Source organism: Ambystoma mexicanum, chromosome 4q (genome assembly GCF_040938575.1).
Source record: "Ambystoma mexicanum isolate Mex_15411 chromosome 4q, UKY_AmexF1_1, whole genome shotgun sequence".
NCBI classification, from domain to species: Eukaryota; Metazoa; Chordata; class Amphibia; order Caudata; family Ambystomatidae; genus Ambystoma; species Ambystoma mexicanum.
Genome location: NC_090928.1, coordinates 778370504 through 778398046, shown reverse-complemented (window position 1 = coordinate 778398046; position 27543 = coordinate 778370504). Strand labels below are relative to the sequence as shown.

The 27543-nt window shown below is 43.3% G+C and overlaps 1 protein-coding gene across 2 annotated transcripts in view; it reads left to right on the top strand.

The window, feature by feature from the left end:
* Nucleotides 1–25059, top strand: part of KIF16B (kinesin family member 16B) — a 3050718-nt gene extending 3025659 nt beyond the window's left edge. For both annotated transcript variants that reach the window (XM_069608346.1, XM_069608345.1), the window contains one exon: nt 21117–25059. In XM_069608346.1, coding sequence (XP_069464447.1) covers nt 21117–21275 — 159 coding nt within the window. In that variant the 3' untranslated portion in view covers nt 21276–25059. The remainder of the gene's footprint in view (nt 1–21116) is intronic.
* Nucleotides 25060–27543: the final 2484 nt, after the last annotated feature.

Genomic DNA, 27543 nt, shown 5'->3' with positions numbered 1-27543 from the left:
ATTTCTCACAAGGACTGGGGGGTAGGACAACGGCAGATGAGAGGAGCCGGGCCCTTACGGAACCTGTAATGTAGTAGGAGACCAGAGAAGCGCGAATCAGCTCTGGAGGAACGCGAGGAGGCGGCGTCAGCTTCCCGTATCGGCAGATGGAGTTCTGCTGTAGCCAGCGTATAAGGCTGGAAAAAGCTGTGTGCCGGGTCTCCAGGCGCATGCGCGGGTGGGAGACAGTAGACCCGCATGTTGTATCTCATGCGCGCGCGGCAGGTGGGAGCCTCGCGTGCATGCTTCAAGATATGCCGCTTGGTCGCTAGGTCGCGTTGCTGCGCATGTGCGGATGGGGAGTGTGACTACTAGTGCGCATGCTAATAGATATGCCGCTATAGTCGTGGCCAGGTAGGTGGGCAATGATGCGGCAGTTACGCTCAATGGAGTGAATGAGAGCGTGGAAGGTTAAAGGAGAATGACATCTATCATGGCCAAGATGTAAAGAAGGCATTCAAGTGTAAGTGTGTTCAACAATGAAATCAAGTACATGTACAGTACGTAGATTTGTACGCTGGTCAACATAGGAAAAAACGTGGATGTTGCAGCGGCAACACATTTTGTCTTCTTGCAAAGTCAAGGGAACATTGTGAACATTTAAGAGTATACACATACACCGGGCAAGATCTACTTTTGGTGCCACATAGTCAATGGGTTAGCAATCAAATGGCATACTCAAATATAGCGATGACAACTTTGAGCAGAAAATTATTTAAAAATGTGAAACAATAGCACAAAGGGTGCTTATATGTTACTCACAAGATTCATGTGTGGAGCTTAGGCCTGGGGTCGAGGGGGTTGTCATCACATTATAGGGATACTAGGGGGTAATACCAGGTGGGCCCAGTAGAGAGGCAGGCAGATCAGTATCCATACCCAAGGGAATGTAAAGGATGAGATGGAAAAAATGCTCAGCTGAAGGTGGTCGGCACCGCCTCATTCAGACCACTGGTGGTGGATTTTAATTTAAAAATCCACCACGCTTCCTTGTGGTTAAGGGCGTTGGTGGTGTTGGTGTTATTAAGGATGGTGTCGACCACCCACCATTTCATGTCATCCACTCCATGTTGGAGTTCTAAATAGTGTGAGACCAGGGGCGCTGTATGGACCCTACACCGGATGCGGGACCTATGTTCCCCTATCCGTTTGTTCACTTGTCGTTTCGTCTGGCCCACGTATCTCATCCCACATGGACACTCGATTACATAGATGACGTTAGAGGTTTTACAGTTTGAAAAATGTTTTAACTTCCAGTCCTGTTCCCCAATCTTGAAGGATGTGGTTCTTTTTGTTAGTTTGCATACATTGCATGTACCGCATGGGTGATGTCCCACAATTTCGCGTAGACTCCAAAGCTCTGATCTTTGTGACTTCTTATTGAGTCTGGAATGGGTAAGTATATCTTGCAGGTTTTTTTCCCGTTTCAGTGCCATTCGTGGCAAAGGTTCATCAAGTAGGCTAATCTGTATCAGGGGCCAACATTTCTTAATGGTGGCTTTGAGACGAGTGGTGTCGGGACAGAAGGTGGTAACACAGGTTATCTGTTCTGTATCCGGATTTCGTGTTCTTGGAGAGAGAAGGGTTTCTCGAGGAATATATTGGACTCTTTTCCTTGTGTTGTTAACCAGTTTTCTCGGGTATCCTCTGTTCCGTAGTTTCATCTGTAGTGTAGACGCATTGGCTTTGTATTGTTCTAGCTCCGTACAGTTGCGCCTTAGTCTTAGGAACTGTCCAAAAGGTAAGTTGTTTCTTAGATTATTGGGATGGAAGCTCCTATAGTGAAGCAAGGTGTTGCGGTCAGTTTCCTTTCTAAACAGGGAACAGATGAGTTTGTCCTCCTTGACTGAAATAGTTAGGTCTAAGAAGTTAATGCCTTGGTTACTCTTCTCTAGAGTGAATTGAATCTCACTGGTTTGTCCATTTATCCATTCCAAAAAGTTGTCCAGAGCTGTTTCATTGTCCCGCCAGATGAAGATAATGTCATCAATATAACAGAACCACCGTGAGATTTTTTCCCGGAACGGATTGTTGGTGTTGAGGATGAGCTGTTGTTCGTATTCTGACATAAATATAACTGCCAGTCTCGGTGCAAGGCTGCACCCATTGCGGTACCGCTCACCTGAATGTAAAATGTTTCATCAAACGTGAAAAAGTTATTCTGAAGGGCCAATTCGAGTAGTTCTACTATGAAATTGGTTGGCACTCGAGTTTGTTTCATATTATGCGTCAGATGTTGCCGTATACATTCAATAGCGGAGTCCTGTGGGATACTTGTGTATAGGCTGGCGATATCCATTGTTACTAGTAGTTCTTCAGTCGGAAAAAGGGCTGATTTTCAAATAGGGAGATTGTTGCCATCGTGTCCCGCAGGTACGTGGGTGTCTCCTGGCTCAAAGGTTTCAAGAAGTGGTCCACGAACTTGCAAATTGGATCGAGGATAGACCCGCATCCAGATACAATGGGCCTCCCTGGTGATTGGTGTTGATTCTTGTGAATTTTGGGTAGTGCGTAGAAGGCGGGTATTCTGTCTTCTGATGTGGTGAGGAATATCTCCTCTTTTTCGCTGATCCATCCATGCTCAGAGGCAAAGTTCACTGTTTCTTGAATACTGGACTCGATTTCCATTGAGGGATCTTTTTTCAATTTCCTGTAGTTAGTTGGAACATCCAGAAGGCATTTAACCATACTTTTGTATTGGTCTATATTTTGGATGACTATGCCTCCTCCTTTGTCCGCTGTTTTTATGACGATCTGTTTATTCGTGGAAAGGTCTTTCAATGCTTTATGCTCATCTGCTGATAAGTTTCTCCTTTTTTGTTCTTGTTTATCCTGAAGTTTGGTCATTTCGTTCTTGATACATTTCTCGAAGGTTATGATTGAGGGTGATACTTCATTCTCTCTTGGGCTAAAGCTGGAGGGTACCTGAAGTCCTGAGTTCTCCTCTCGTTCCATTGGATCCTTGTCCTTAAAGTAGAATTTGCACCGCACTGTTCTAAAGAACGTGGACAGTTCTTGATCGAGGTTGAACCAATTGGTCTTGTTTGAAGGTACAAAAGAGAGACCTTTGGCTAAAACTGCAGTCTCAGTTTTTGTAAGCTCTAATCCTGATAGATTAAAGATTGGGATACTCTCTAGTATCTCCACTGATTGCGTCGTCTCTGCATCGGTGGGCCCCACTGCTGGTAATTGTATGGGTAGAAAGGCATAGTCATCGGTGGTGGCGGGCCCCAGTAGCGTCCTCTGGGACCCCCCGGCCTAAAAAAGGGACCTGGGGGGGGGTGGTGGTGGTGGTATGGGTTGACCTCCAAGTTGCTGTCTTCCTGAATTTTGAGATGACCCATCCAAGGATCCTGAGCTAGAGGTGTCAGAGAATGTGACCCGTTTTCTTCTTCCTATGTTGGGGCCCGTTTGGCTGGTCGCTTTTGCTCCGTCTTTCTTATCCTTATAGTCTGATGCTAGATATGGATACACATTTTCAATTTTAAAGTTTTGGATGTCTTTGGTCAGTTTCTTATGCTTTTTTCCAAAGTTGCGGCCATGAATTGATCAAAACCTGAATTGATCTCCTTCAATTTTTCTCGGGCATTTTGTAGATCTTCATTGTTGAGGAATTTTTCTTCCTCAGCTGCCGGTTCAATTTTAATTCTTGCGTGGATTCTTTGTGCTGTGCTGATAGTTAGCACCATTAGATCTCTAGAGCATTTAGTAGATATTTTACTAAAACCTGTCATGTATTCCTTATCTTCAAGAAATAATGCCGGTTCATTGCAGACTATGAGTCCAAGTGGGACCATGTTTACCCTTAGATACTCTCTCAAAAAGTGCCCATGGACCTCTGTTCGGAAGCATTTCTTCTTGAGTTTGAGTAAGTCATCGCCAGACGCTGTGGCGGCAATATGCTGTTGGGCCCCATCGAGATCGAACAGGGTGGGGCCCTGAATAATGTTTGCGGTTTCTTCCTCAGAGAAACTGAGAATGTGTTCCATGTTGAATGGAGTGCAAGTGAAAAGGAAGGTCAGGAACTAGGTGGGGCACAAGCTGGGGACAGGAAGTTTCCAAGAGGGGAGTCAGACTAATGGCTCAAAAGGACTGTTCAGGGTGACCGTGGTATTGTGACATGTCGGGTATATAGTTCTGTTGTTAGTCCTTTGTCGCTCACGGTGAACAGTCCGTGAGAAAGTGTTTGTGTCGGGAAATGGGGGGTTGAGTTCCTAGGGTATCCTACTGGGTAGGATGGGGAAAAGGTGTTACAGTAAAGGGGATAACGCTTCTTGCTGTCCGGTGTCCCATTTCCACTCCCTAAAGACCCCATGAATCTGTATGGTCCTTTTACTTATGGTTACAAATCGTACGATGGATGGGACGGAGAATAACTCTCTCACTAAACAAGAAGACTGACTCAGGAAGTTGGCAAAACATTTTGTTGTTTTAATGTCATTTATCTAAAACGGGTAGTACAACGGACATCAACGGACGTCGCACAGCATGATCTCGACGCATTTTATAAAAAATCACATTCATATAGTAAATATTCATCATACGTGACATCATACTACGTGGCAAACTACAAAAACCTACGGGGGATTGTGGTAGGATCAAGGGGAACATCTAAGTATACTTTTTATATGGGATATGATTGTGATTGGGTCTCTACAGTTTGGTGGACAACTCATGCCCTCCCTTAGTGCAAGTCATCTTTGACAATTATTAAGTACACAGCAGATCATTGGCTATCAAACTATAAGGCCCTACATTATGTGGCCTTCTACAATTGGTTGACACGCATGTACCCTTATGGAATATTCGATTCTCTAGCAGCACGTAAGCTGGTACTGTAGGTGCTGGTGGTTAGACTCGACCGTACCTCCTCACCCAATTAGCCCGTCATCTCTCATCACTCATGCCATCTGCCATTCAGATTGTCTTTGAACTTGGCCTTGTAGTAGCTTCTCGTCTGGGAATATAAGGGAGTGTGAGCATGTTGTTATCAAGGTCCAAGCTTCCACATTTCGGTCATAGCGAGTAGATTTCTTATATTAGATTAGGCAAAGAGATGTGTTTTGAGTTCTTTCTTAAAAACTTGCAAGGACTTCTGGTGCCCCTTAATTGGTCCGGAAGTTTATTCCAGAGGAAAGGAGCCCTAACATTGAAAGCCCCGTTTTCTGCCTTAGCAGTCCTGCATCTGGCCTCACAATCAAATTTTGTGTTCCTGATCTAAGGGAGCGCAGGTTAATATTGCCATGCGCTTTGGGATCTCCCTTTTCTCTATTATGATCCAATATGTAATGCTCATAAAGGACATCACTTCATCATCTGATGGATCATCTCTAAACATGTCATCATCAGTGACGTCAGTCAATCTACACCCTTCCCCAATGGCAATCACTGTTCTCCATGGTCTACCTTCATCATCTGTTCCTTTGAGCATTGCCATTTCCCCTCGTACTATGGCTCCATCGAACTCTAGGGGAATAGTCTGTCCCTCCTCTTCGTCCATAGGTACCTGTGGTCTAAGCAAAATTCATCAGGTATCCTCATAGTCCTTCTCACTAGACCTGGTAGCCATGTTAACAGAAAGCTTACCCCATAAAGAAAAACGTGAGGTTCCATTGGCACACCTTACAGAGCCATCTGCCCTGTAAATGCCAGTAGAAACTCGCCCACGTTCATATTGTGTATCCCAGGAGTGGAGCACACTATACCTTCATCAGTAAATGAAATGGTCATGTTAAGTTTTGCCATTAAGTCTTTTCCCAAAATATTAACTGGCGCCTGCCGTGAATGCAACAATGGAACAGACATATCACACTCTCCTATAGAAACTGGAAATTCATCAGTAAAAAGAACTCAACTTGTAGCTCCAGAGAATCCCTGGGCATTCATGGCATTTTCCGACGTATATTTTCCCCTCTCGTATACATGAACGAGTTGCACCAGTGTCTACTAAAAATGAAAAAGATTTGCCTCCTATCGTCACATCAACCTTTGGTTCCTCTTGGGGGGGTCTGGTGTCACGGATACGACTGAATACATCAAGTCCCCCTGTGAGCTGTCCTATTGTGGATACATACATACCCCTGTACTTGTGAAAGGATTTCCTCCAACCACAGTGACACCCCCTATTCTAGATGTCAATAATTGTCCTCTGTTTGCATTCTGCTGTATCTGCATGGGTGCGTGCTGCGACTGTCCTTGCAGTGGATTCAATGGTGCATGTTTGCAATTGCTGTGGTTGCTGTACCTGCTGCACTTGCGGCTCTTGTGCCTGATATACTGTCTGATCTTGGGCGAATCCTTCCCTAGCTTGTTAGCTATATGTTGGAGTATAAGCTGTCCCCCCTTTTGTGAACTGACCATTTTGTACATACACTGGACATCCACATGCGCACGCTATGTTCCCTGTCATCCCGCATGTCCAACATATAGGAGGACCTCGTCTGACTAGTCCCCCTTGGTTGAACCCTCCTTGCGTATTCTGATTCTCATTTTGCCCATTCTGAAACCCATTTTGAGTATTCTGAAATCCACCCCTTCCTCTGTATCCCGTGCCTCTACCCCTTGGTACAAATCCATTCCCTCCTTGGTCCAGCGGGCGCTATTTATTCGCCTGTGATATGCCCACGGCTTGCTGTGCTCCTGACCCTTCTGCACTCATCAATACCACCCCTTCTATAGCGTACTTTGACAATTTCTTCTGAACTAACTTGGCTTCCTTAAGTTTTGTAACATCGTCTTTCATCCTGTTTTTCTCCTGCGACAGCTGACAGTGATGCACTATATTCGACTGTATTTCAGTGCATACATTCCCACTTGCTTCTTAAGCTACCTCTGTACCTGCTCAGGCAATCCCTGACATAAAATGTGGTAAAATACTGCCACTGCCTTTCCCACAGCTCGCGAATGTCCTGAATATAAGCAAGCAGATCCTCGTCATCTTTCATATTACGTGTCATGATCGCACCCATGTCTGATACATCGGGATGCTGTATTCTGAGAGCTCTCCAGACATCCACTCTACAATTATTAAATGGCACTCCATTGTGCACCGTGACACTTGAATATCCTGCTCTTGCCAATAATGGCTGCTCGGAGACCCTTAATATCCCCTATTGCCAAGGTATTTTCTCCTGTCATTTTTTCTAACTCATAAATCAATTTCCCCGCACCCACTGTTAAACTGGGGAGTTTGCACCTTAAATTATCCTTGTCCATCTGTAGCCATGGGGTATACTGTGGCCTAGTTCCCCCTTTTTCCAACAAGGGAAACTCTGTAAATCTCGATTCACAATCGGCTCCCATCGTCTGCCTATCCATAATATTGACAATGGTTCCTGATCGCCTCCTTCCTGGCAATGACCTTAATCTGTTCACATATGGCGGTGACTCCCCCTTCTCACTATACATTTGTCCTTTAGGGCGATCTGGATATGCTATAGGATCTGACGTCCTGTCTTTAGGTTGCTCTAGATCAGACCATCTTACTTCCTTGTCTGCCTGCAGGCCTTCCTCGGGGCGCATGCACCTCAACCCTCTTCCCCACTGAAAAATTATCTTTCATCGTCTGGCATATCTAGTCCCCAAATAGTATGACTCCTCATCCCCTTCGCCTTTATCTAAGGTCAGTTTACTTAGAGCAAGGTTCTGTTGTCAAAATTAAGTGGATTATTCTCTTTGCTTCATGATTGGAAGACTAGGGTTTGCTCTCCCTTCCCTCGGCTTCCCGATTGGCCACCTTCTCTTAAGTCTTTTCCATCCTGTTCGTCTTGATCTTCCCTTTGCGTAACTTCCTCAATGTTTTTCCTATCTAGCTTGAGTAATATCTGTCCTCTCATCCATTTGTTCTGTACGAGCGGTACCTCGTCAGCTTTATCCTTCTCTCCTTTCCATCTCTTGATTTCTCGTTCTATCTCTGTCGATACATTCGCTTTCTTTTCTCTTCTCTGTTTTGTAAGACCTTAAAGATCTCCTCTTTTCTGTTGCTCTCCTCTGGACTATTGTCACTACTATAAGCGGGCGGTTCGTATATTGGATTACTATACCCCGTTGCTGCTTGTAATTCCTTTAACGGATACAATCCTATGTCTTCCGTGCTATCATTTTTTACCTCAGGTGAGGCATGGGGAGAAGAGGGCTCGACATCTTCCTCTTCACATTGATTAAACATTCAATCCTCAGGTATCGGATCCTCTCTCTCTCTTCCTGATACATTTTCCAAAGCTCTAAAATAGCTAACCTTTTTTCCAATTCATTTCCTGTGTACGCAGCGTGCAAGTATGTGGTCATGTGTTGCAATACTGCTTTCGACAATGATCCTCCTTGTGGCCATGGCATGAACATCTTATCTGCCATGCCTTTCACCCATTGCGCACTGTACTGTTTGAGACTGGCCATATGTTTCGGCAATGTCTTACATAAGTGCATCAAAGGTGTAATAGCTCCCATTATGACCAGTCTCAATTGACTGTCAATACTTAACAGCATTTAAACAAAATACTTTTATAAAAACAACAAATATGAGCGTGCTCCAACAATCGCCGCTCAAACCCTCTATTTTTCAATAATCTCAGCCTACCTCTGAGTCGGTACCAACAATTTCTCTAGATAGGCGCTATATCTCTTCAACATTTATTCAGCTCTCCTTACACAATTGTCACTCTTTGACACCATAATATACCATAAATACACAAACAAAACAGACTAATCGACTCTTCACATTTATCCTCAGTGATCACTCCTCTTGTTTCTGCCCCTAATTATACCCTGATCACAGAATTTGAGTTGACATCTTATAATGACCTGTCCATTATATTACATCGACTGAAGTGTATGTCAACTCCTTAGGTTAGGACTCTTGGGCCTTCTCTCTCAATTACACATACAAAATCACAAGTTACTTTTGTAATCAACCCAGTTATTTTTCTGAACACCATGTTACTTTTAAATTACCACAATACCATCCCCTCAGTTTGCCATTTTCCTTATTCTACTCACATTCGCTCTTTCAGCTCAAGGCCTTCGGTATCGACTCCCCCCTCCAATCGACCACATTCGCCTTCCATCCACAAAGTGCCTGTGGAAACCAGGAGGGATTTTGTCAAAGAGGGACCTGTCCCACGTGTCCCACTTTTCTTGCAAGAATTCTATATCAGCTGCTCTCCACAGGAAACCTCAGGATCTTCTGGCTAGATGGCAAAGGGTACTCGATCGTCCGAAACTCTGGAGTCTATAGGTCGATGGATCAAAACCATTCTCTGCTACCAAGTGAACCTTTATGGTCCTTTTACTTATGGTAATACATCGTACAATGGATGGGATGGCGAATAACTCTTACACTAAACAAGAAGACTGACTCAGGAAGTTGGCAAAACGTTCTGTTTTAATATCAATTATCTAAAACATGGAGTACAATGGGCATCAACGGACGTCGCACAGCATGATCTCAACGCATTCCATAAAAATTCACATTTATATAGTAATAATGTATCATACGTGACATCATACTACGTGGCAAACTACAAAAACCTACGGGGGATCGTGGTAGGCTCAAGGGGAACATCTAAGTATACTTTCTATATGGGATAGGATTGTGATTGGGTCTCTACGGTCAGGTGGACAACTCGTGACCTCCCTTATTGCAAGTCATTTTTGACAATTAAGTACACAGCAGATCATTGGCTATCAAACTATAAGGCCCTTCCTTGTATGGCTTTCTACATTTGGCTGGCACGCTTGTACCCTTCTGGAATATTTGATTCTCTAGCAGCAGGTAAACTGGTACCCTAGGTGCTGGTGTGTGGACTTGACCGTACCTCTCCACCCAATTAGCCCATCCTCTCTCTTCCCTTATGCCGTCTGCCATTCAGAATGTCTTTGAACTTTGCTTTGTAGTAGCTTCTCGTCTCTGGGAATATAAGGGAGTGTGAGCACGTTCTTATCAAGGTCCATGCTTTCATGCCCACATTTTATTTCCATCTTGAACTCACGTGATCGACTGTGAATTGGCCTACTTTATAGCCTCTAATTGTCCAGAATAAAGAAACTTGGCACCCATGGTGTTTTCTCTTTGCAACTTAACAAGGGATTCCTCAGTGTCTCACATTCACTGTTCTTCAAGGACAGATAACCGTTTTTTGCTGCTCTTAGCCTTGACATCAGGCCAAGCAGTCTTCCTTTGGTTCATCTTCAAGCTTCGGCTTATTCTTTGCTGCAACACATGCACAGCCATCAATCCTTCTTTTTCCATGGGTTGAGCTTACTAAAATCGTGGCATCGAATATCCAGTTTCACACATATCTCAGCTGGACCGCCTGCTGTCTATTCAGTACGTATAGCCAGGTTTTATGATTACTTAGTCTACTTGCGTTATGCCATCTGTACAGTTATAAAACGACTTGCATTTTGTGCAGTGCTTCTTTACACGTGCAATCTTCATTTCGCACATGAAAGTCTTCTCGATTCTTTACTTCGCCATCAGATTCTATATTATCTGTGCGTTCTGTTCCTTGGGCTTCCTTCTCAGTGCATCACTCTCATCTCTTGTGATGTCACCAGCCTCTCCTTTTCACATCTTCACACTTCTTCAGGGATCTCCCTCAGGTGACCGTCATCCTTCCAGGGATACACCATGTAGGGCTTTCTCAGTGGAGTACTTAAGATTAAGCCCTACCATAAACCAACGGATAAAAGCTCCCTTCTCGACTATTCCAGTCTTCACGTGAAACATCTCAGGGACAATCTCCCATTCAGACAGTTTCTGCGACTAAAAAGAAACCGCTCTAACAATACGATCTATGAAGCAGAAGCAAGAACTCTGACCACCAAACTACGCCAAAGGGGATACCCCAAGAAGTTGGTGAAACAAACAGAAAAGCGAGCCTTTAACAACCACAGAGAACCCCTACTGGAAGAAAAACTACAAAAAGAATCAGATAATAGATTGGTCTGTGTCAGCACGTTTACCGACCTAAGCCTCAAAATAAAATCTATTATACAGAAGCACTGGAAGATCCTGGAAACCATAGAGGTCCCGATACCAAAACCAATTTTTGCTTTTAAGAAAAGCCTCTCGATTGGGAATCGGGTGAGCAGCAGTAAATTGAAAACTGTCACCATTCCCCAGTCAAGCATCACCACATGTGGGGCCTTGAACTGATTGTTGGACATCACCCCTGCGTCCAATGCGGGGTGTGCAAACTAACTCAGAAGACCACTGAGGTTGACATTGGAACAACGAGACCCTGGAAACAAAAAGCTCTAACGAATTACAATACTAATCATGTGGTATACCTCATCCGATGTAAATGCGGTTTAACTTATGTTGGTAGGACAACACGTAAAGATAAAACTAGAATTTTTGAACATAGAAGCTGCCTCAAAAAAAAGATTGAGAATGCCCCGATGGTCACACACTTTATTGAATTGAATCATGGTTTTGAAGATTTTACATGGTCAATCTTACAAACATGCAAAGGTTATGGGGCATCAGTACAGACCAACGCTTACTGCACATGGAGCAAGAAATGATCTTCAGAATGAGGAGTGATCTGAATGGCCTTAATGATTCTATCGAATGGCATAAACTTAAGAACTAACACCTGGGTTCTGAGAACAAGTTAACAACTCACTTAACCCCTACCTCTCCTTGTCTTTAGGCTCTGTGATTACCCGATAGGCTCATGGTTACTCCTATATACTGTCAACGTTACTTCAGATGTGGTTTTGTCTGAACTACAAGCATGCGCACATGATTATACCTTTTGAAATGCTCTCTAATATGTATATTAATGCCTACATCCCACAACTGTATGATTCAGTTCACTAATGTATTATACAGAGGGCTGACCGGTCTAGTTTCCACATAGGTTCCAAACAGGATGACTGCCATGCTACTCTTCTTCTTGGGTCGGATCCACTTTCATCACCCAAGGACAGAGTATCAATTCTGATACTGCAATGGGTGGTACTAACTTTTTTATTTTTCCATTTTCTGTTCCCACAGCCCTGACACAGGAGGGTAGCCAAACCTGTTATATTCATCTACACAGGAGGATTTCCCCTCATATCATAGGGTTCACCTATGCCCTCTGTTATTATGTGACCTACTACTTTTCTGTATAATTACTATCCTTGTAAGTTATTTATGCTTTCCAGGCATAGCGGTATACAATTACGAGCCATAGGTCAGCACCACACTTATTTATATGTGGCTCGCTCCGTTCCCTTTTGCAGACCTTTTCAATACAACTTTGGTCGTGCTCTGCTTTCTGTGAAATTTTGAGTTAATACTAAGGGCACAGTGTCCTCCTCCTGCGGTCGCGGTACCATCTTACCTTGCACTATTTTGGTGGAAACATTTCTTAAGCTGTACTAGACAGATATACAGCATTTTTTAGACAGATGTATCATGTCTTCATGTTTTGCTTAATTCTAGGACCGCAATGGCTTATCAGCCACTTCGGCGTACTTTGTGGTCGGCACACATTTTTGGTCATTATTACCCTCTCACGATTTAGCAGGAGGTATTTTGGCTTACTTCCACATTGGTCGCATCTGGCGGTCCACTCCCTTCCAAAATGGCCGACAGGTATACTTCTTAGATCACTGCCCGTCTACACCGATGGATTGAGACGAAGGATTTCACTGTCCAAGGGTTCCCTAGCAACGTCCTAGCGTCATGTTTCTTTAGATGCTAGTACTCGAGTGCGTCACCCCTTTTGAACGCGGAGTTGTGACCGAGCTGCAGCGCTCTGGCTCATTTCATGAGGTATGTGTGGGTTTCAGGCAGTCATTTAGGGACCTGCCTTTGGTATAATTGTGTCCCCACTATCGTACCTATACCGTAGTTGTTCTTCTTTCATCTTAGCTCTCCTTGATTGTTCACGGACAGCGGACCTCAAATGCCGTACATACCTAGCATTCCAGCCTGACGTACTTCGCGGGCCACGTTCTAAAGGTATCTTATCTTTATTTATGTTTCGTCCATTGAAGGGATTGTTTGCCGTAACAGCTCCTTAGCTTTATACAGGTGGGACGCATTTTGATTATAAATATATATATTTGTCTCCAGATACTGATTGTTCTACACTCAAAACGGTACAGCCCACTCCACGCTATCTATAAATACTGATTGGGGCATAGAGATATATGTTTTCTTCCTGATTCTACTAATTAGGTAATCTCTATATACATTTTTGTTATATTTTATGATCCATGCTCCACCTGAAGATTGTAATCACTAGTATTTTGCCTAATCTTGTGTACCTTAGCTCTGCACACCCTTAGGCACTCGGACTCACAGAGCCCTATACTGCCCGCAGAGAGCTCCCGTTACTCCTGGACCCGGCTCCGTTTAACGTGTACCATTTGGACCTCAGGTGGGTCCATTATCTGTTCACGAGCTCTGGCTAACCTCTCTGCCGTTTTACCTTATACCTGTTATCTCGCTCTCTCCCCCTCACTGCTAGCGACTGAATAGCCATTTTTTGCTCTTCTTTGTAGCTATGCCCAGGGATTACTGCTTTCCTCCCTGTTGTACTCTACTCTCGAGTTACTCACCCCATAAGAACTGATGCAAGGTAACTGGCTGCCTTGTAATTTCTGGTTCCCTGGCCATTTTTGGTTATGTTGAAACAATTAGGGCACTTTATGCTGATTACGTTTCATTCTTTCATCCACGATAGGTCTTGTGACTGGCCCACTGTAAAGACCGGAGGGGGGAGCTGCACTTCTGCTCTCTATATGGTAGAGGGGAGGAACAGAGACCCCTGCCAAGATTCTCTATTATTGGTACGTGGTCGAGCAATCAAGGTCTAGCTTCTCAGGAGGTGATGCAAGCTGGTTCTTAAGTACAGTGTAGTCCCCAAGCACCCACAAGGAATATCCACACACTGTAAAACAGTCTTTATATAATTAATATTCAAGGTCGTATACACGATCACGATAACTCACTTTGTACTCTGAAAACCACCAATGGTAAATATATACATTTCTAAAGTGGTACCACTAACGTAATTCGATCTCCTTAAAGTGCATACGGTCAGAATGACACACAGATCAAAATAAAGAGGAAACCAGCAGTAGAGAGAGGAAGGAAAGCAAGATGGTTGAACAATTGGCAGAATACTGGCCCCTACCACTAGACACAGTTCTGTGTGGAGATCCCCCCACCTGGGCAACCTGTAGAAGAAAAATACAAGCCCATTCCATATATTGTTCACACTAGACTTTCGAATACTTCTGCAACCCCAAAGTACCTGCCGTTGTAGCGTTCCTCGTCGGGGAAATCGAAAACCCTTCTTGAGTGTCCTCCCTTTCAGGCAGGAGTCATGGGTCGTCAAATGTCCGACCGAGAACAGGTCGAGATACGACAGTGAATTGGCCGCGTCGTTCCTAGCGGTGCTCGTTGACGGGGAAGCCTAAACGTCCTGCCAGGAAGAGGCGTACGGGGCACCTCGGTGTCGATAGTTCTGGACCGCAAAGAGTTGAAGAACTGTGACCCAGCAAGGGCGTCGAGTCGTCAGCGTCTCTGTGGTCTTTGTCTGGTGGGAAACCTACCGTTGGGTGCTCCTCGGCGAGTCGATTGTCAGGCCTTCTCCAGCAGGATACAGCAGCGACGATGCGGACGAGAGCATCCTTGGATCAATGAAGATCTTAAGCAACGGGAGCACGGTGGCTCCAGTCGGCGACGGCGGTCGTCGACAGTGGTGGACAACACTCTGGGCGCTTCTCCTTGGAGTTCCGCAGCAATCCCCGTATCGGGTCGGCAGTCTGTCGAAGGTCTGTCTACCAGGGAGCTTAGGCAAAGATCAGCTGTGCACGATGGTCCCTTGTAGCTTGGGAAGAGGGCGCCTTACCAGGTCCTCTCTGGGTCAGTTCTTGAGGCACAGCAGCTTTCAGATTGCGAAGGAGAGCAACAGCAATTCTTCTCGTCCAGCAGGGCTCAAGGTTAACCTTCAGTTACTCCAGTTACTAATCGTAGTGGACTTCAGCTTCCGAACACGATTCCTAGCAGTGAGAGGTCCCCAGATATTCTGTTGATCTCCCATTCATTCCGCCTAGTCGCACTCAATCATCCAATCACGACTACGGTCATTCATGCAGGCAGGCAGCCAATCAGGCACACAAGGTATTCAGGCCATTCACTTCTCTCCAGACACTCACAACAGGTTATGTGTATTGGGACAAGTACCGAGCCATTCAACACTCCAAGCTGCATTCATACCGGTTTCGGGCAGGGCTGTCTCAACCATGTGTCAACCACTAGATACTAGACAGCCACAACATAGAATGCATATTCGTCAAACACTCCATTCACCCAGGTCCCACCCACAGGCGTACCCACAACATACGGTCCTTGAGAAGGCTCCAGCCAGTCTGGTCGGCACTTCCCCCATACTACCATATACGGAACTTCCACCCAACAGCCAGTCGGGGGGAAGGGACAGAGGCAGGGCTTCCCGGGACTTCAGGAAGATCAAGGTAACAGGTGATGGAAGGCAAGAGGCCATGGGGCCATTTTGTCTCCATCTGGAATCTACTGATTCCAAATGACAGGGCCTGGGTATCCCAAAATGGAGGACGCTCGGGGCACCAGTCATTTCAGCACAGAGCTGCCACCAGCCCGTACCCTGCTCTGTGGGCTACACACAGGTGCCCAAAAACATACACTAGGGGCACAGGGTTGTACCCCTACCCATGGGCGCCATAAGGGTATCCCACGGGTCTATTCACCAAACCAAAAGAGAGAGCTGCACCGCCAGGAGTGCCACATGAACTCCTGCGCGGAAAACTCAACAGAACACACTATAAAAAGCAGTAAAGGACAAGGATACGGAGGCCCTGTCCCTCTGATGCATTTCCAGCATCACACCCACACTGATAGTTTTTGATGATAGGAATCCCAACTGACTCCTCTCTTGATAAAGGTTCTGTACTCATGACATAGAACTGAAACATATCGAGACTTCACGACTCTGGATAACATCAGAGCCTGCAAACTGAACAAAGTTCACAAACGTTGCATATTAATACACAGTGATTGTACCACTGACTTTGTACTTACCTGTTCTAATTGTTGTTTTCACCTTATGACTACTTTTGTGGTATTGTTTTCCTATTTTACACTGTGGGTTATTGTTCTTTGAAATTGTACACACCACATTATTGTGTTTGATTGTGATTATACAGTCACATCTTTCTGGATTTAATACTTGTTTTAATCTTGATCTATTTATTAAACTTTAGTGTTTTTACTGAGTCCTTCCAGTAGGCCTGCCAATTTGTGCATTGTTTAGCATGTTTTGCAATTGAGCTGTCCATCCCTGTTCTATTTCCCCTAATTATTGGTCTACCCACACCCGGTCTAGATAGAACAGGACCCTTGTGAACTATTGTTGATTAAAGGTCCCCCGGGCTTTCCTCCTTTATATTTAGATACTTTCTCAGTGGATACCTTGTCTCAAAGGCTCTTCGTTGTAAAGGGACCATGACTGGTGTTGCACATGTAGCAAATTCCAGTTTCCAACATATAGGCAGAATAGGTGCGAGATTTCCTGCAGAGGCATTTGGCTGCTCCTCTACAACCTCATCCAGGTTTTCCTCCCGCACTGGCCCACCCCTAGGAACTGGTTCCAAAATCAATGGCCGTGTCTTGGCCATCTGGATGACCGATCCCCGTGGAATAGCGAGTGAGACACCTCCCGCTTTCTCACACTCTAAAGAATCAATTTAGGAGTTGATCTTGAAAGAGCATGGTTTACGGGTACGGTTATCCCTCCATGGGTATGACCTTCATTAACCATCCAGACTCTGGAGCTCATCATGGGCCTACGTCTGGCATGCATCCTCAAGTGCTCTATCTGATTAATGAATGTTGGAAGTCTTCCGTCAATTCCTAGTCCATCTCTTGATATTGCTCCGTCATAAGGAACTCTGTTGATCTCTTCGAGCCTTAATGCTGAGGTCTTGATGCCTTGCAGATCACCAATTAGACTGAGTGGTTGAGCGTGTCTTGCAAGCGATTTATGATGCCCATCTGCATTTACCTTCTCCCTCGGCTCGATCTTATCCATCAATGCCAGTGTGTGGGGTTTGAATTTGTGAGAGGAAGCAACCCCAACTTCCTAATGTGGTTTTGTTGATCCAGGAAATACCTCCTCTGGAATTGGTTGATTTCAATTCACCATTTCTCTTGGCACATCCTAGCTACCAGACCATGGTTAGCATAGGTGAAGATGTTATAACCTTTTTGCCTATCCCTAAACAAACTCCTTCTGTACAAGACTCGTCAAACAGGGATAGTTACTCGTGGGACAATGCAATGCTAAAGGTCACTATGACTGAGAAAGGTTAAGAGATACATAGTGACTTGAAGCGCAGGCAATGCGGTTGCATCACTGAGAGCCTCCGTGAAAGTCCCGAGCCTCTAGCGAAATTCGACACTTGATGATAACAACCCTAATCAGTGGCGTGGGTAGCGGAATGCCTGGGGAGAAAGTTAAGCAGGATGCAGCAAGAATCGGCAGCCACGAGTCCCGATACGGCTGCAAAAAACTGGGGCTCACTCGCACCAGTGCCTCGCAAGGTGGCAACCCCTGCACGAAATAGGGAATAAGAGAGCATACCGCCCATTTGAGCTGCCAGTAGCAGCACCGATAACCCCCTATCATCGGAGGATGAAGCAGAACCCCTGCATCCACCCCAGTTCGTTGTGGCAGACGGAGACGGAGAGCCACGGCTTCCATTTTACTGCAGCATGGGCCAGTCTTCGAATCAACGCTCTCTGTTTCTATGAAGGAGCTTCGCCGCCCACGGCTTCCGTTTTACTGCAGCGTGGCCCAGTCTTTGACAGTCTCCAGCTCCATGAAGGAGCTTCAGGGACCCCCTGAAGCTCCTTCATGGAGACCGATAGCGTTGAAGACTGGGCCACGCTGTAGTAAAATGGAAGCTGTGGCTCTCTGTCTCCGACGTTCTCCGTCTCCATGAATGAGCTTCAGGGAGACAGAGAGCTTTGAAGATTAAGGCAGGATGCAAAGAACAAGGAGATTGGGTATAGAGGCAGACACAAACAGAAGCCAGAGCAGTATTCTTATTTAGCTGGTTGCTCAATCTCATAAATGTTTATACAATGTCTACAAATGATCAAGCACTATACTTTCATTAAATATTGGAAGCATTCATTCTGGTTTAATATTCAAATATGTCCAGTCCAAGCGTATTGCATCTTGTCAGCCGAGCCCAGCTCTAAAAGTAAAGTTTCAGTGATATCAGACCTTTTGGACGTAGAGGGCTGTTTTAACATTGACATGACGTGTAGAGCCTACCTAGGTGCTGAACTGATAGTTAGATATTTAGAATATGAGAGCAATGGGTTCATAAAGTGAGTATTGTGTGTTTTTCTTTTTATAGTGGTGTGTATGCATGGTAAATCTGTGGTAACCATTTGGGCGTGAAGCGACACATGAAGGTTAACTCCTGCCTGAACCATTTTTCTCTCGAGTAGGGGGGAAATAATCCCATTGCCAATGCCACCTGGCAGGCTTTAATATTAATGGAACAGTCGTACCATGCCTCCATGCATTTGCCTCTGCAAAAGCGGAGGCATAGGAGGGGGTTCCTGCAGTAGCATCTTCATGGCCATTGTTTTTTGTTTAGTGCTTTGCTCTGGTGTTTTATCTTGATGCTTACTGCTGTAAATGTACTCTTCATTTTTGTAGGTGCCATGTGACCATGCGGACTATTGTTTTCCAAATTGTGCATACTGTATTTACATGGTATAAGTGTGACTGCATGCAGTTTGAGGCACATACGTACATTGTCAAACATCTTGCCCGCACTGGTCCCCATCGTAAGGGCTCATAACTGCTATTTGCTAGGGCATCTCACTTATGTTTTGATGGCACATGTGTGCATTGCATCGATTTATAACTAGGAAAATGCATCTTTCGAGAAGCACATGACATGTTTTTTGGGTGTCAGCAAGCATACCTTTAGAGGCTTATTTTGTGTATTTGGCACATGAAGTGAAATTACAGGCGGTCGAAAGTGATGTCATGCTCCCGCTCTTAAGAGATGGTCTGAATGTCTTTCACCTTTCCCGTGCGATGGCAGTGTGATGGTGAAGCGCCTGTGGCTGCATTGAGGCTCGGTGGTGGTGGGCTGAGCTCTCGCCCAAGTGCTAGACGTGACAAATGCCTTCTCGAGTCTTGCGGCTATCTTTTCAGTGAATATTCGTGTTGAGAAACAACACGAATGTTCACTGGAAAGATAAACGCAAGAGAAGGCATTTGTTCTGGATTGCAGCGTTGTATATACTGTATTCGCCGAGGCCCACGATTCTTCAATAAGGGCCTCGCTCGGACAAAACAGCATGGACAACGCGCTATTATGCAGTGAACAGTTTGATGGCGTTTCAGATGAACGCAAGAGAGGGCATTTGGTCGTAAATGCAGCGTTGTCTATGCTGTATTCCGAAGCCCTTTCAGAGTGAGATACTGTGAGAGGCGGCTGCACACAGGGTCGGCCACTTTTTCATTGGTGCCGAGAAAATGTTAGTCAGACTGGGTCATAAAATTGTCTCAGGCACCACTGGAAAAGTGGCCCACCACAGTTGCAAATGGCAATTCATTTGTGACACTGTTTGAATATTACCCAAGGTTTTTGTTTTTTTTTAAATATGGTGCAAATATATATATATTCAGCAACACTGGTCAAAAGTAGTTTATTTTGAAGAATAACATTTCAAAAGTGCTTTTTAGACATAATGTTCATATTTTCAAACAAGAAAGAATGTGTGTGGTTATATTTTCACCACTATTCACAGCTGTTATTTAAACATTTTCTTATATGTTTGTGTGCACTGTTCCAGTCTAAGGCATTTCGCAGCGGCCGGTAGAAAGAGTTAATCAGGACGCTGGTTTTAATGCATAACTAATGTGTTCATTACAACAAAAACAATTATGATCAGTGCCCCCCATCAACCACACAGTGTAATACTAGAACCTAAGTATTTGGATGGCTTTTCCTTGGCATTTCACTCCCTTCAAAACCAAGGGAATCCTTCAGCATAAATGTAGGTCATTGTCCACAATTGTAATTACTGTTTGCTACTGAATACAGGAAACTATAGGACAGAATGCCTCTTACGCTGTGTCCTTGCCCTCACCTGTGTGTTACCCATTGAACAGTGGCCAATCATCAGTGTCCACCAACAACTTCCCCCAGGGAAAGCTTCCTTGCATAACCTACTTGATACACATTTGCATTCTGGAAAATTGAGCTTACCCGCTATGGCCTCCTTATTTGCGTAGAGTTGGATATCTCCTCTGTGTGTACTTTTCAAACTTATGCTTATTTTACACCGGATGTACTTGCTCTGCAAAGTTGTTTCACTCAGCTCCTCCGTGGGCTGGCGCTTACACCGACATTCCAATGTTCTGCTTCGCTTATAGACGACTGGTAATGTCGGATTACCTTGACGGGCAGCTAGAAGGGCAAACTATAGTCAGTGTCTGTCTGACAAGCTTGTTTACTCATTTAGGGTTGAGTTGTGCAGTCGATTTAAGCAGTGGGATGGGACTTCAGTTCTTGTCAGTGTTCATCTCCAGGAAGTGTTGCTCCGTAGCTTAGTTGTTTGAACATGGAAACTATATACACTCAGTTTCCAATTCCAGGCTCAACATTTGACTCAAATGAGTGATTTTCGGCAACTCACTTAAACTTGCACGGCTGCACATTGTGTTTAGGCGAGAAATGTAAATATGTAAGGACCTACTTTCTAATATTGTGATATTCCCGCTGCATTTTAATCAGATACACGCACCAAACATGTCATTCATTTTTCAAATGCATCAGCTGCAGTGAACAGAAGCTCTGCGCCTCTTCTTACAGATAGGACTTGCTATGTAAAATACATGCCTATGCATATTATCTGCCTAATAAATCATACATTATGTAGCATACTAGCATACTCATGTTCATTCTGTTTACTTTTTCAGCCTTTTAACCAATAACCTGTTAACCTACTTAGTTAATTTCTTCTTTGATACTTATTGCTGTATGATTTCTTTTTTCTTTAGAAATACCTCCGGGATTTTTTCACCATTATGCTGAAGTCTCCGACGTCACCCCTGCACATTGACAAGGTTGGACTCACGTTGTCTAAGCACACTATCTGCGAGTTCTCGCCATTCTTCAAGAAAGGGGTGTTTGACTACAGCAGCCATGGAACTGGTTGATTTCTGCATTGCGCCCCTCCTTGCTATGGAGAAGATTAAATAACAGTGCCTTTGCTTGATATCTATCAACGTTTAAACACGGATATGCAGCAGTTATCGTTAAGTTAAACCAGTGAGTGCTCGTTTAGGTGATATCTTCATCTTTGGGAAGATTTCTTTCTGCGGACCAGAACCTCAGCCAGGCCTTCCCAGACACTGACCCTGCATCATTTTCATTGTGAATATTTGAAATCCTTCGTCAGTGCAAAGATTTTTACTGGAACTCTTTGGATTTCACTCCTCTTCCCTATCCAGGACTTCTTTAAAATTCACCTGAATGACATGCCCAAATATTTGCTACCTATTTGTTGAAGCCCTGCCAAGTCTTCCACAGTTACTTGGGCACAGCGACAGAAGCAATGTTGAGGGCTATAACTGCATCGTTTAAGATTTCTCAACAGCAAAGACAGTTGCATCATCATTAAGAACTGAACCCAGACTGTACCTTTCACTGTGCACAGAAACAAACATAACGTGAACTCCTCACTAATGTTAGCTTAATCGGCCATCCACGCACTGTAACTCATTTTTACTTTGAAAATGGGACTGAACATTTCTGCAGGTCGGCTTTTGAAACTACTCAGGAGATGTCTGTCGCATTGTACAGTAGCTCATCTAAGTCTGAGAAAACGTGACATTTGGAGGAATGTTAATGGATGTGTGAAGAATGGAACATTGTTTTTGCAGTTAATTCTCCTTGAAGATCTGATTATTGTAATTAATGACTGGTACAGGAAATATGTTATTCAGGCGGTTGGATCTGCATGGTTATTTAGCCATAATATCGTTGTATAACTATTGGGTGTTTCTATGTGCATTTCTGGAAACATTGAGATGATTTCATTTTGGCACATGTTATGTTTGGGCACTGCTTTGTTTGCATATCTAATAAGCATAGATCTCCATTTCTATGAACTCTGGAGCATCAGCACAACTTTTCTGCCCATCTCCAAAACGTTCATGCTTTCCTACCAAAGGGCAGTACCCCTGTACCTGAACCAAAGCCATATTTGAATGTGCAATAAACACTAACCCTAAAACATACCCCAGTGTATTCGTTCACAGCTTTTACATTAGCAATCATTTAGAGTTGCACTACTTTTCATAAGCTACTTGTTCATAAGCCTGGCGGGCTAATTCACCCATTAGTCCACTGCAGAGAAGTGAGGGCCATTTGCAAATGTGCATGATCGCTAAGCAGTCCCAGTCTGTTTGCAGAGAAATGGTATTTGCTTGAACTTATACATAATGAATGTTACATAAATTAGACAAAGTGTATCAGAGGTCCGACAACCATGACAGTGATAATCCCCTGAATGGCCAGTGCAAACTAAACATATTAACACTGCAGACCATCTACTTGGTTTCTTGAGAAAGTCAGCAATGCTGACAATGAAGAACCATTCTGCCAGAACTCCGTTTTGTGTCCTCACCACGGTATTAGGCATGAGATGCTTCATTTGCCATTTTTGATTATTAGGCATTTCTCACACCTTCTGTAGAGCCGAATTTTGGCAAAGTAATTCGAACTGCAAAAAAACTTCAGTGCAGTCATGTACAAGTTGAAGTTTACCAGGCATAAATCGGGGCCCATGGAGTCCATGCACAGATCAAAAGATGCTTTTTCCAGTATTCGCAGGGCTGCACTAAAGTAATGAGAGCCGAAGGAGCCCGTGAAAATTCAGGACAGAAAGTGTTTGATGTGGGGCGGCCTTATTGTACATATCTTGTGTCTAAGAATCGGAGGATGCAATCGTTTTAAGTGGCTACTTCTGAAGTAAAATAAGCACAGTCCGCTTAGATCTGACCAAAACCCAGTCCTTACCACCAAACGGACGTGCACACGCTCTCATTGTGTGTAGCAATGTGCATTCGATTCGTTTACCTCAGTGGGTTACCCTTATTCCCCATCAATGAAGTCTGAACAGAGTCATCCCTCTGGTGCTCCTGATATTGAATGTGTGCTGATCTTAATCAGGTCACATAGCCTACTCTATCCTGCAATTGTTAATGTGCTGTTTCACACACACTTATTCTTAGTCCTATTGTAGAATCCTCCCAAAATTCCCAAAGCTTGATGACTTCCAAGTCCCCTTCAATTGTAGTTTATTTATGTGGAATGTGCCACCGTGCCAATCACTGCATTTCTATTTTAGTCTCTAAAATGTCATCATTCCATCGAGTTCTTTTACATTTGTCTTAACCATATTTTTGAAGAACGTTACATTTGCTGAGCGTTTAGATCTATTTTCTCTGTTCCTTTATTGTTTTCATTCCTTCACCTTGCAATTTGTTGTACAGGAATACGTCATTGCTAAACTGTGTTTTCCCTCCCCCAGTACTAATTCAGCTGCCCTAAAGGCCCCTGGTTTTGTGTAGGAAACATAAATATCTGTATAAGACTGTTACACTGTTATTAATAGTTTACCAAAAGAAGAGCACGTTTTTCAGTATCCATATATCTGGTGGTTTATACTACTATGCATGCCTTTTACTTGTCATGTGCAGAGCACAATCCTGGTCATAAAGTTCTGTAATTTAGCCATGTTGTCGGGCACATTAAAATCTGATCCAGGCCCTAGTTAAACGTTTAGTTGGAGTGTCCGGTCTTTAGGTTGGCATTAATGTAAAATTAATGTTCTGTTCCTTGCATGGGTAGACTGTGGCATGCCTTTGACCACTTACCTTAAGAACAGTTGCCTTTTCCACAGTAGAGTTTGTAATCTATGAATTATTTATTAATTTAAGGTCAACATTTGTGCCGTCACCTGGGGGAAAACATTTCTCTTCCACTTGTGAAATGCATAAAACATGTGAGAATACTATAGTTTAGGAACCCTATTTCCTTAAACGAGGGAATCATTTTAGTTGAAGAGCATGAGGAAAGTATGTCAACATGCTTGCTAGCTCAAGTACATTTTGAACTTAATAAATCATACGGATTCATCCGTTTATTTCATCTTGGGCTTTTCTGATACTACAATTGTTTCAGCCTTTCCAGCCTCTCCAAAGTGGTGCAGTTCTTACATTTTAAACAAACTGTATTTCTGCACAAAAAATGCTTCAGTGCAACACTTGAACCTTCTTCACAGAAGACACCTGTTACTAGAAATCAGATCTCTGTGTAGGGTCCATCTTAGAATGGGCTTTTGGATACCGATAGATCATCAAGTAGAATTTTAGCAGTCACTGGTGGCATGGGAGTTCACCTTTCATGTGTTTAAAGATTATAGCAAATGCTTCATTCTGAGCAGTGGCTTGAATTGCAAGTACACATTTGACACAACATTCTGTTACTTTTTAATTTGGCAAAATAAATTTACCTGTCTCGATCCTGATTGGCTTCAGTTATTATGAATGTATTGCAGTTGATAAATGAAGCCCTGAAATTGTAAAAGAAAAAAAAAACACTTTTACCGCTATGCTTCAGTTTTTGTGGAGACCAGTAAATGCATCAAAATCATCACTACATCTATTAAGATGAGCAATAAACAAGCAATACACGTAATGCTGCAAGACATCTGGGAACATTTTCAAAGTATTCCTTATAGTGGAAGTTCTGTTCAGTTTCACTGTTATTAAATGAGCAGAGTGTTTGCGTAGTCAATAAATCAAAGGTTGGCAATCTTGGGAGAAAATGAGAATGTAAATTTTACTAATATATATTTGCACCCATTATTTAAAGATGTGAACCATTTGTAAAGAATTTTGATTACATTCGAATAAAGAGCATTACTCATCTTGAGGCATTGAGACAATATCTTGACAAAAACTACAATTTAATTATTAAATACTCATCAGATGGCAGTGATTAATTGATGAATTTTCATGTCATTTGCCTTCTGCTCCTCTACTTTACATTTCTAACTTTCTTTCTAAAATGTCTTTCTTTCTAAAAATGTACCTTGTAATATTTGCAGCCTTTGCAGAAAACGTGTCTATGAATATGTAATGGCATTAAACGTTTTATGTCTGTCCACAAAGGGAGACTACAACAGGCATTAAATAAAGCCATAGAGGCCTATAAAAATACTTTATTACAACATCTCGAACCTATTGCCTAAGCAAAACAGAAGAGTTTTCAACGTCATAGTAGACTTTTTGCCCTCGCTACATCAGAGATGGTTAAAGAAGACAAGGATTTGAGCATTCACAGCAGGAAGAAAACCTCAAGAAGAATTTGATGACTGTTAATTGCAAGGTGAGGTATTTTCCTCTATGTATATTAAAAGAACATACTTTCTCCATATCATCAGGCAGATGTAGTTGGCAAATCAACAACATTGAATGCTGCCCTTAAACATAATATTTTTTCAGGATTTAGGCGAGGGAGTCAAGGACCCGGCACGCCGTGTTGTCATGGAAACCCTATAACAAAGGGTTCCAAGATTGCGCCGGTGTTCCAGGCAACGAGAAGACAGCCAACACGAGTGACTCAACAGATCTAGGTAAGCCAGCAACAATGTTAGATAATGCGGAGTTAAAGCATAAAGAGCACACGTTAAAATAAGCATTTTTAGAACACGTTTGTTTGGTACCTAAATTCCGAGTTGCAATTAATTCTAGTTAGTACAGGAAATACTCCGGTAAGCAATGAGTACTGAACCCTTATGAACCGGGGAATGCAGCAAGCTAGTCGAGCAAAGTAAATCAATATTTTAATTTAGATTAAGCATTAATCAGGATTTATATATTTATAATATATTATTGACAGGTTGAATTTCTGGGATTAACCCCAAGATAAAGGAGCACCAATAAACTAATGAGATAAAATACTGCAAGCACTGATGGATATGTTAGTTGGAACATTCCTTTGTTAACCATTTTTGTTTTTGTTTTTCTCGTTTGTTTTCTTTTTTTCTTCTTCCTCTTTCTTCTCCATTCTCCCCACATGTGATGACTTGAATTCAACTGCATCTTTTTCATTCCCTATACAATCCTCCCCATCCCTAACCCTTAATTTATGTCACGAAAATGATGCATTACCTTTGCTGCAATGTGGATATGGGGATGTTTCATGGATTGTGATGTGTTTACTGCAATGATTACTAATATGATATTTGCGGTTATAATAATTAGCCCAGATTTGAGAAAGGCCTTGAGAAAGGCTCGGAAGGACCGAAACACGTGTTATCAAGGGCTTCTATTAAAATAAAATACAACGAGATCAAGGGCTTCTATTAAAATAAAATACGAGTTTGAATAATTGGTGCAGAGTCAAGGAGTCTTCTTTATTTTTTTACTTTCTCAATATATGTGCGGTGTGGGCGCCATATGTCCTTTGGCATAGATGTTGTTACAACAGTTTTTACATACCCCTCTTCATTGTCATTCACAAATGTCTTTTCCTTGAACCATTGTTGTATCTTTGGAGCATCTTTCACTTTCCATTTGAGTAATATCAATTTTTTGTCAATTACACATCCCATATTAAAGAATTTCCGGATCGTTGTTTTCACTTTGCCAATATCTCCCAGGAGGTATTTTAGGTGTACGAGTGTTGGGGATATGTCCGTCATTGCGTTCAGCGTCTTTGCTATCTGTTGCCAGAAGGTCGCAATAGGGGGACAGTTCCAGTACATATCGAGCGTGTCGGCTTCTGCGCTATTGCATTTCGGGCAATGTTACATATTGTCCAGTTTGAATTTAGTAATATGCTTGGGTGTATAGTGAAGTCTGTTTAACACTTTGAACTGTCAGCCGTAGCCATGCGTTGCACGATACCTCTTTAGTGAGACTGCATATTTTCTGGCATTTAACATCATCAATTACATTTCTGGTCTCGCTTTCCCACTTATTTCTTAGTGTGTTTTGTTGAGTGGCTTCGGCCTGCATTCATGCGTATAGTCTGGACAACTGTCCTCTCCTGCTATCTCCCCGTACCACCATTTCGATATACTCACTAGGTTCTGGCTGCAGAGGGAATGATGGCCATTTCTTTTTTACTGCCGCTTTCATGCGGTAGTACTGGAGTAGCCATACAGGATTGTTTCCCATTTTGGCTCTGAATTCATCTATCGTGATGAATCTACCTGCGGGAAACAGGTCACCTAATTTCATAATCCTATCGAGATCCCATGCTCTGTGCATATCTTTATCTAGTGTAGGGTGAAGATCAGGGCAGTTACATAAAGGTAAAGGAAATTGAAAAAAAATCGACTTGGGATGCGGAACAATGGTGCGCGGCCATATTCGAAGGTGCAAACAACAAAATAACCTTCCCCCTCAT